Source organism: Charadrius vociferus, unplaced genomic scaffold, assembly GCF_000708025.1.
Source record: "Charadrius vociferus isolate BGI_N301 unplaced genomic scaffold, ASM70802v2 scaffold7, whole genome shotgun sequence".
NCBI lineage: Eukaryota > Metazoa > Chordata > Aves > Charadriiformes > Charadriidae > Charadrius > Charadrius vociferus.
The window spans coordinates 382,955-393,137 of NW_009649308.1; the positions used below are offsets into that span (position 1 = coordinate 382,955).

The following is a 10,183-nucleotide window of genomic DNA, read 5'->3' on the forward strand; positions in this document are numbered from 1 at the left end:
CGCCCACGGCCCGGGCCACGGCGGCTCCGGCAGCGAACGTGTTCCCGCTGGGGTGAGCGGCGGGAGTGGGGGGCAGGTCGGGCGGTCCCGGGTGGGGGTGGGCCCTGCCGAGCCCGCTGGGGAGCAGGCGTGGGTGATGTCCTCCCGGTCGCTTTGGAACGCTTTGCGAGTGTTTCTCGAGGGAGCAAACCTGTGGCTCCTGAGCCTTGGAGTTCCCGCTGCACTACAGCACGTTCGAAACGTGTTCAGTGGGCACCTTGTCAGCGCTGCCTTTTTCCGACGGGTGTTAAGACTAAGCTGTTCCACCCTTAGCCCGCTGGGGAGCAGGCGTGGGTGATGTCCTCCCGGTCGCTTTGGAACGCTTTGCGAGTGTTTCTCGAGGGAGCAAACCTGTGGCTCCTGAGCCTTGGAGTTCCCGCTGCACTACAGCACGTTCGAAACGTGTTCAGTGGGCACCTTGTCAGCGCTGCCTTTTTCCGACGGGTGTTAAGACTAAGCTGTTCCACCCTTGGTTGTGAACTGGGGATACCGTTGGGAGCAGGGGCAGGGAGCTTGCATGGGGCCTAGCATAAAAGTTAGTTGAAAAAAATAGTGTGATGTAGAGGGGAGTGAACAGGGTGCTGAGGAGCTGGGAGAATAATCAAGCTCGCTTACACTGCCGTGGTAATTAAGGGGGAGTCAGTATAAAAAGGGTTAAAGGGTTGCAGATGACAGGAGCTGTGATACAGTCTGCGAAAACTGAAGAAATAACCCGATCAAGTGCACATCTTTTTGCAATGTGGTTTGTGCTGCAGTAAATGGTCTGTAAGAAAGCCGAGTGAGTAGTTGTCTGGAAGTGTGTCTCAGATTGGCTTCTTCTCTTTTCTTCTCTAGAGCAAATGCACCAAAATTAAACTTTGGTGGCAGCAGTGCAACTCAGGCTACTGGAGTCACAGGGGGCTTTGGGTTTGGTAGCTCCGCACCAACCAGCGTGCCCTCAAGTCAAGCAGCAGCCCCTTCTGGCTTTCTGTTTGGATCTGCTGGCACCAGCACCACCACTGCCGCCGCCCAGCCTGGGACAACTGGAGGGTTTACTTTTTCCAGTGGTACCACGACTCAGGCCGGAACAGCCACCTCCACCACTGGCACTGCAGCTCTGCAACCAGCAGCCACGGGCTTGACCTTTGGAACGGCATCTGCAGCTGCTGCCACCCCCGCTGCTGCCACCTTAGGAGCAGCAACGCAGTCAACAACCCCCTTCAGCCTTGGGGGGCAGCCCGCAGGTGAGTGCCTGAGATGGCAGCTGTAGCCAGGAAGCCAGTCCACAGGGAGGGCAACTGGGGATGGTTGGGAAGTTTCCTGGATAAAGCAGAGAATTTGTTACTTTGAATATTAATGTTCTTTTCTTCTGCAACTGGGGCTTTGAACTTGAACAGTGTTGTGAGCAGTTTCTCTCTGATGAAAGGTTCATCTGTTCTTTTTACTTATGCTGCTTGTTCCAGGTCTAAACTTTGGGTCATTGACTTCAACAGCAGCCACCAGTGCACCTGTGGCAACGCTGACCACAAGTAGCAGCCAGAAACCTACTCCGTCCTTTGGAACCAAACCTGGAGGTAGGAGGTGATTTTAGGAAACTGGACATTACTCCAGACGGTGTGAGTCTGCTGTGCTTCTGGGAATAGTTTTCTAAACTGGAGTCTGGAAAGGGTCTAGAAGCCTTTGTTACTGTGAATTTGCCATGGCATCATTAATCTGTGACAGTTAATATAGCCATTGAACTTAGTATCCTGGGGTTTTTTATTATGTGCCATGTGCTGAATTCTGTTCTGTACTTGTTGCTGGAGTGTAGTGTAAGGGAGCCACAGGTTCAAAGGCTACATTGGAAAAGGGATAGAGTTGAGGTAGAGTACAGGGAAAATAATTTAAAATTCTAACATCCATAACAAAACTGGTGTAGGTGGGCCAATTTGTATTGCGTTCTCAGCATGATTGTACAAGATGAATATTTTTTTGTTTGTAGTAACATCCACAGCTGCTACAACTGCCGCTACCACCACAGCCTCCATTCTTGGTTCGACGGGGCCTACGTTGTTTGCATCTATAGCGAGTTCTTCAGCACCGACGTCGTCTACCACCACGGGCCTCTCGCGTAAGTCAGAATATACGGGTTTTCTCTGTTGGGGGAATAAATGAGCAGCGTGATTGGTGCTGCAGATGCTGAGGTAGTAGGGGAGAATTCAAAAGGCCATCTCTTCTCGCTGTTTGCCACCCTTCCCTCTTTGTGATTTCTGGCAAACTGTCTTCAGTGGTGAGGCACGGAGGGTTTTGTTCAAAGCAAAGGACACTTTAGACTCAGAGTGGGCAAGCAGCCCAGGGCAATTTTAGCTGTATGTGAATTTTTGGTTTCTGTGTCTGGGTAGTATTGCCAGAACTGATCTTTCTAGTGATGTTTAATCTGCTGTCCTCCAGATGCCAGTGCCTTGAGTCCATTTACATCTGGCTTTGAGTCTTGCATTAGGTGTTCATGGTTTTTTAAGAACAGTGGCCTGTGACAGTGGAGATGCAGGTTGCTAAAAACAAGTCTTCATACAGCTCTAGGCCTGCAAGTTCCTCTGGTGATAACTGGCAAGTTTCCTTTGCGAAATTATTTTTATGGCAGGAAATAGCGTCTGTTTTCTGATAGCTTTGAGGCAGTGGCCCAGGTTTGAAGACAGTCCTACCAGTTTCTTTCTCAACCTGCAATGAGATGTTAATGCTTCAGTTTCCTTTCATTATGGAGACTAGCTACAGTAAATGTCAATATTTATCAGACTTAATACCAGTGTTCCACACATAATGCTGTCTTACTCCTACCTCTGAAAACCTTACCAGCTGCTTCCAAGGACCATCACAAATTTTATGTTAAAGCCACACCAATTACTTTTAAGTAATCAGCTGCAATTTGTAGATTCCAGAGATACCAGTCTAACAACTTGTGTTTTTAGTAGCTCTGCAATGCTTGCATTGCCACTCTAGTTCCAAAACTGACTCTAATCTTAGTGTTTAAGGATGCTTTTAAGCCAATGGGCATTCTCTGTTTATCTGGGTGTCTGAAACCTTGTTCTTTGATAAAAGGTGGGCTTTTTGCAGGCAACTGAGGTGTGACCAGCGTGTTTCCTGTAGTATGTGCAATTGTATCGCTTTAGGAAGGAGGCTCATGCAGAGCTTTTTAAAAGAGGCACTGTATTTAATGGGTTATGCAAACTTAATGTTGTCTTCTGTTTACAGTTGGTGCCCCTTCCACTGGGACAGCCAGTCTTGGAACGCTTGGGTTTGGATTAAAAGCTCCTGCAACAACAGCTGCCACAACAAGCACTGCCACTGGTAAGAACTTGATGCTGGAAATAGCTGAAGAGAAGGAAGCCTGACTTCAGTGCTCTGTAGTAGTGTAAAGGGTCACGCTGGTGTAGCAGCACAGCAGTTCTGATTTCTTTCAGGCACTACTTCTGCTTCTGGCTTTGCTTTGAATCTTAAGCCATTAACTACGACTGGTGCCATTGGAGCTGGGACTTCTACTGCTGCCATAACCACCAACACAACAACCTTTGTTACAACTGACTGTTTCCCGACTGGGGCAGGAGGAAATATTAATGCTGGTATCTGCTGGAGGAAGGGAGCATGAGTGTTGTCATGTTTATAATTTGGTTTTTGATCTCATGTTCTGTACTGTCTTGCCCTTCCTCTCAGCGCACCTCCAGTGATGACTTATGCCCAGCTGGAGAGTTTGATAAACAAGTGGAGTCTGGAACTGGAAGACCAAGAGAAGCACTTTCTCCATCAAGCAACTCAAGTTAACGCCTGGGATCAGACGCTGATAGAAAATGGGGAGAAGGTAAGGTGACATCGAGTGTAACCTGATTGTGCTTGCTTAGATCCTAAAAGGCCTTAAGTGTTACAGATGCAGCAAGTCCTGTAGTGGGCCTTCCTGCTTGTATAAAAAAAAATAGTTGTGAATTACCTGTGGGTGCTTGTGAAAGACTCGCTGTATGTCTGTTCTGGTCTGTAGGCTTTGAAGCTTGGCAATCTGTTCTGTGAGTTTACACTGTGATAATAAGTTATCTCAGGGTGGAGCTGTCAAATCCAACCCTCCCTTCTTCAGGTTTTGGTCTGTGAATCTTTATGTAACTGTTTCTTGTAGAAACAGGAGACGATTTTATGTTGGTGGCTTTCTCAGTTCCACCACTCCTGTTTTTTGAGTTGACTTCTGAATTTTCCTAGTTTAATTGAGTGTGTTCTATTTCCAGATTACTTCCTTACACAGAGAAGTAGAGAAGGTGAAGCTTGATCAGAAGAGGTACGAAACTATGAACGCTAGAGATGATTTTGTTTCTTTTTTGCGTCTTCTTCCTGTGTTGTGGCATGGCAGATCTAGAATGTCTGTAACCTCCAAGTGGAGTACTTAACGCTTTGTCTTTTCAGACTGGATCAGGAACTGGACTTCATTCTGTCACAGCAGAAAGAGCTTGAAGACTTGTTGACCCCTCTGGAGGAATCTGTGAAGGAACAGAGCGGGACTATCTACCTGCAGCATGCAGATGAAGAACGGGAGAGGACGTAAGACACAAACCTGCTTGGAACGTGTGCTGAGGAGGCTAATGTGGTGGTGGTCAATGAGCAAGAAGGAGAGTTGAGATGCATTGGCGGCCTTTGTCAAATATGTAATCCTGTTTGATGCATGGCAACGTAGATTTTATGCATTAGAAACGGGGGGTTTGCGACTGGAAGCCCTTGCGTCAGCGTGAAAAGCTCTTTGGGTGTTGGTCTAATCAGCTGTCTGGGAAAGGTTACTAATTTTGGCTTAATCTCTGAAAAATTAGTGATTATTTAGTGAGGGAAGTGATGAGAGCAGAATGCAGCATGTGTGGCTCAAGCATCCTTGTAAGGCTTAAGTGTTGAACCGTAGCAGGGTAATGCAAAGAAGCGTTTGTCTGGTTGAAGAGAGATGAGTTGTGAAGAATCTGGAGGAGCTGGTTTATTCTGTTCTGGCAAAGCCTTCCAGAAAGTCCTCTACACTATAGCTTGAGAGAAGGAGGTTAGGAGTTACTTCATCGGTGTGACAGGATGCCTCTCATGGTGCTGTTCCCATGTGTCTGCCAGCCTCGGTTGAAAGGTGTGGAAGCTAATTCTGATGGCCCAAAGTTGGTGTGACTGGGAGCAGGTCTTCTGGAGTTCACTTTAAATATTCTGACCTTGGTTTCCATGTGTTTTGCAGTTATAAACTGGCTGAAAACATAGATGCTCAGTTGAAGCGTATGGCACAAGATCTGAAGGACATTACTGAACACCTGAATACATCAAGAGGCCCAGCAGACACCAGTGACCCGGTAAATCCAAGCTTTCATTTTTTGTATGTTGTTAAGAGACAAAGGATATTTAAACAGTTCTAATTCTTTGATTATCCACTTGTGGATATTCTGCAGCTTGTAGTTTCAAGCTTGGAAGGGTATTTTGTTTTGTTCTTGTGTCAGTTACCTTCTGATCAAACTTGCATCATAACATGGCACAAGCCAGTCTGACTGACATACTTACTCTGAAGTTCTGTTAATAGTTTTCGAAGTATCTCATTCTGTTGTGAACTCTGATTATTTGCTTGTTGTCTAATTTTTGCCTGGATTTCAACTGTTTTCAGAGGTATTTGTTAACATTGATCTGGCTACCTGCGAGCAAATGTACATTTTTGTTGAGAATACTGGTAGTTTTTCCTTATACTGCTTTTGTGTCCTATGTGTCCTTTTGTGTCCCGATGTCTGAATTACCAGCTCTTTCTGATAAGTGTTAAATGGATCTTGGTACTCCTTTTGGCTTTACAGAGAAGCTTTTTTTTTTTTTAGTAAAAATTTCCCTTCAGTATTGCAGACTGAGTCTTTTTCCCATTCCTTTTTACTTTTGTCACCTCAAGCCTAAGGTGATTAATGTGGTGGTGGTTCCTAGGTCTGAATTGGAAGAAGCCTAAGCCACAGACATACGCTTGAAACCCGTCTGTTTTCTTGATGGTAAACAGAAGCCAAGCAACACAGTTGCTGCACAGACTTTGCCGGGAAAGTGGCTGCTAAGTGAGTGGAGCTGTACACCGTGGGAATTTGATTGCTTTGTGTTCCAAAGACAGGGACAGGCAGGCTGTGTTTTACTGTTGTTAGTTTTCATGTAGTGTAAGAAATGACTTGCCCCTTCTTTCTCCTTAGCTTCAGCAGATCTGTAAAATTTTGAATGCGCACATGGACTCATTGCAGTGGATTGACCAGAACTCAGGTGAGAGTCGTCTTGCAGCTTCTTGGGAATGTAAATAGAAAGCATGTAGCATGTGTGCAAGTGTTTCTTGAACATCAATGAATTCCTAAAGATTCCTGAGGAATCTTCCCCACCTCACCTTCAATGACACCGTCCATTCTGTGCTCGAACTCTCCCGATGCGCATTAAAGATCTCTGCTGAGTAGTGATTCCTAGCAACTGCTAAGGTTTTACAAAAAGCACTGCTTGAAATGCATCAGTGCAAAGCAGAGAACTTAAAATCTTGTGCTTTGTTCTGTCTAACTGACGTTAAATATTTCAGCTTCTAAAATGTTCTAGGGTTTCCCTTTGGAATAGGAAAATTGGTGAGGAGGGCTCTGTCTGTAGTATTTTTATCACCTCATCCTTCCCCCCCCAGCTGCCAAGGGGAAAACCAAATCCAGGAAAGACGGAGCAGCATGCATTTATCTGCAGGTGCAGTAACTGTGGAGTGTGGAAATTTCAGAGTAGCAATAACTTAAAGTGTAGTTCAGGGCAGGGGATGCACTCAATAGTGGAAAAGTGATAGTATAGTTAGTGTTGTTTCTTGTCTTGGATTCGCCCTTAACTAGTATAGCACTATGGTGCCATACTAAAAACAAAACAGGAACTTTTCTGACAGGGAGTGCCTCCTTGTGAGGGATTCTAGAATTCTGCCCGGGTTTGATTTCAGGTGATGATAGCAGCCACACGGGGGCATGGCAGAATAAAGCAGCGCTCCTCTCACCAGCACCGAACTACCCTGTCTGGCTGCAGTGCTGTAAAAGTGTTCACAGCTGGGCTACTTCTTGGGTGAAAGCAGGCATGCCACTATCCATGTTTAAATAGTGTCTTGGCTTAGATCAGAGTTTAATTTGGCTTTTTCCTCCAGAACATATGTGCTAACTTGGGCATTCCAAACATGCCTTTCTTGGGAAATCTGGTGCAGCTCCTGTGGCATCAGAATTTTGACTTTACAGAATGTGTGTAAAGATAGTAACCTGCTTCCCTTAAATTTTACTAGAAAGAAGCCCTCTTCTTTCCTCTGCCATTCAGTACGGAAGAAATTGTCTTATTGTGTGCACTTAAGTTGTGTGCTGGAAAAATTGTGCAATTTTGAAGTAAGCCTTTGTGCAGCCCTTGCCATTAGTAAATGGAATAGGCCCGGGAAAGACACATTGCTTAGCATTCTTTTTGTATGAAAAAAATCCCAAACTCCCACAAACCGGAACTAGGACATTTGTGCTGTAGGTGGTGTTATCAATTTTGTTTCCTGTGGAACACCTCCGGGACTGTTTCACAACAGCCCGTGATCTTTTCTAGGCATACTCAGACACAGTGGCTATAACTTGTCTGACTTGTTAAACAGTTATATGCAACTGTGGCACTCGATTCAAATCACTGTTAACCTACACTACCACAATTAAATGGACTTGCTGAACATGGACACAGGGTGGTGCTGCTTCCACAAGTGAAAAGGGCGTTTGGACAAAGCCTTGTTGTGACCTTCTGCTTGGTCCTTAGAGGACCAGAAAGTCTTCTCTTTCGTAGCTACAACTAAATTCCGAGTTAAGTGAGAGAGATCTGTGAGACAGGGAAGCAGACTGCCATTTTATGCCATAGTCATTTTTGTGTGGTGAATTTTTGAAGAGTGACAAACTGAAATGTGTTACTTAATAAGTTACTGGAAGATTCTGGGTTTGGTGTACTGTACAAAATAAAACCTAACCTGGAATAGCCATCTCCAAGCCACAGGGTGACATAACGCTGTAGCCCTGTTGAAAAGCTGCTGATAAGCTTTTATGGAATGAAATTAGAAATTGCTTTAACTTGTGCCAAGATTTTTTTATATATATTGTGCTGCTTGTTGCATTCAAAATTGGTGATCACCATTGGTGGCTTATGTATTTCCAAACCGGTGATCTGCAAATAACAGATGATCTGTGTTGTGGCTGCAAGTGCTCTGCCGCTCTTCTGTGCGATTGCACTGTCTTTTCTCTATGTAGAGTTAAAAGCTTGGTATGACTGTGTAATATCCTGCAAGAAAATATGTATATACTTTTAGCAGATAGCGTGGTTGGACTGTAACTTGCATAATTCAAAGTGAGTTTACCAGGAGGTGGGTTGGGGAAACTGGTTCATAGAGCAATTGCTTTTGCTCAAGCTGCAGGTGAGCTTGCAGTTCCTGTTCAGGGAGAGTTTGCTCTGCTCTCTGATGCAGTGCCCTGAAACCACAACAAACTGGGATGGCGAAAAGTGTCAACGACATTGCAACTCTTACGATTCTGCCTGCCAGTCCCTAAATGCCTCAGAATACTTTTTAGACAATCTTCTTTGCCTTGGAGGGTTAGCAGTGCTTTGTGTTGGGTTTTCCTCCGCCTTTGTGCAGTGTGAAATCTCAATGACTGTCAAAACATTTTTCTTTCTCCTTCTGCAGGCTAATCTGTGCAGGGTTGTGTTTTAGGGTGATTGTAAGCCTAATGACTTGTTTCTTCCACAGCCGTGTTGCAGAGAAAGGTAGAAGAGGTGACAAAGGTTTGCGAGAGCCGCCGCAAGGAGCAAGAGCGCAGTTATCGGATTGCGTTTGACTGAAAGACTCCAAGTTTAAAGGAGTAACCTAAAATCTCCACAGAGAACAAGAGGTTGTTGGGGACCTAGGTGTCCAATTACCACCTGGGTTTGTTTCATTCTTGCAATAAATTGTTGTTGCCAGTCTTTCATCGAATCATAGAATGGTTGGAGTTGGAAGGGACCTTAAAGACCATCTAGTTCGACCCGCCCTGCCATGGGCAGCATCTGACTGGAATTCACCCGCTCCACTTGGAGAGACTGCATGAAGTCTGTGCTGAAAGTATGTGGTTTTTGTCTCTGTTCTTCATAACTGCATGCAGGCTGGTGAAATACACCAATGCTGCCCGTGAGGGATTTAAACAGCGTGTGACTCCACGGCTGAGCTCCACTCTGTTATGTAACTTTGTTATGTTCAGTTGGGACATGTAACTTCGTTATGTTCAGTTGGGACTTCGTAAGCTTTTCTTCAGGTCCTTGCAAGAACAGTTTAAGGAAGAGCCTCAGAAGGCGCTGCAGCAGTCTGAGAGACTTGGATTCCTCTTGTCACTGGCTGGAGTTTGTGTTTAAATTTGGTATGCTTCCACTTGTGATAGTGGGCCTTGTTTTCTGTACTTTTGGGCAATAAACGGCTTTTGTGTAGGTACATGTAAGCAGAATTTCTACCCAATTAAAAATTATTGGATGTGCTTGTAGAAAAATTATACTTGTGATTTGGGGTAGCGTAGCTTGTTGAGTCACAAGGGTGAAGGGAAGAACGTGGTCAGCCATTCTGCTGCAAAGACTTTTTTAAGGGACAGAGTCTTCTGTCACTGCTTTTTGATAAGGAGTGATTACAATGCACCTTCCACTGTCTCTTTACGAACAGAGGGAAGTGAATGATGACACATTTAGCAGAACTGCCCTAATGCTCAGTTCTGCTTTGCACTTCAGACTTCTATTCTGCAAAATGAAGAAGGGGCGCAAATAATGCGTAATGAGCTTTACTTTATATTTACTTTCCTCTCCCTGCACCCCATCTGCTTTTTCTTAACTATTGTCCCCTGGAAAAAAGGGAAGGGCCTGCTCCCTCAAGTAATTGACTGGCTTAGCATGAGTTTAAACTTGTGAGTTGCTTTTCCACTTTTTCCTGTGTGCAGATTACATAGTCTTTAAGGCAGAGGGAGGGGAGTCTCACAGATGCTGTAGGTGAGGCAGATGTTGACCGCGGGACGCCCCTGCAGAGGGCTCCAGACACTTCACTACGGGTCTCCGTTTGTGAGCGGAGCCATTTAACTGCCTCAGCGACCGCTCGTAGTAACGGAGCTGTAGCTCTGAGGGGCGCAGCGGAGGTGCCGGTGCGTGCCCGCCC

General features: G+C 45.4%; 2 protein-coding genes across 2 annotated transcripts in view; both read left to right on the forward strand.

Moving 5' to 3' along the window:
- Positions 1-2: 2 nt before the first annotated feature.
- Positions 3-8,968, forward strand: NUP62 (nucleoporin 62kDa; the record flags this gene model as incomplete). The annotated part of the gene is made up of 12 exons (XM_009889313.1): positions 3-52; positions 874-1,262; positions 1,482-1,592; positions 2,000-2,128; positions 3,247-3,342; positions 3,456-3,558; positions 3,703-3,850; positions 4,263-4,312; positions 4,438-4,572; positions 5,231-5,342; positions 6,201-6,267; positions 8,765-8,968. Coding segments are annotated over 12 exons (1,482 nt in total), but the record flags the coding sequence as incomplete, so codon positions are not given.
- Positions 8,969-9,097: 129 nt separating this feature from the next.
- Positions 9,098-10,183, forward strand: part of RBM41 (RNA binding motif protein 41) — an 8,366-nt gene continuing 7,280 nt past the window's right edge. The window contains 1 exon segment of the mRNA XM_009889314.1: positions 9,098-9,115. Within this exon segment, the coding sequence (XP_009887616.1) occupies positions 9,098-9,115 (18 nt within the window).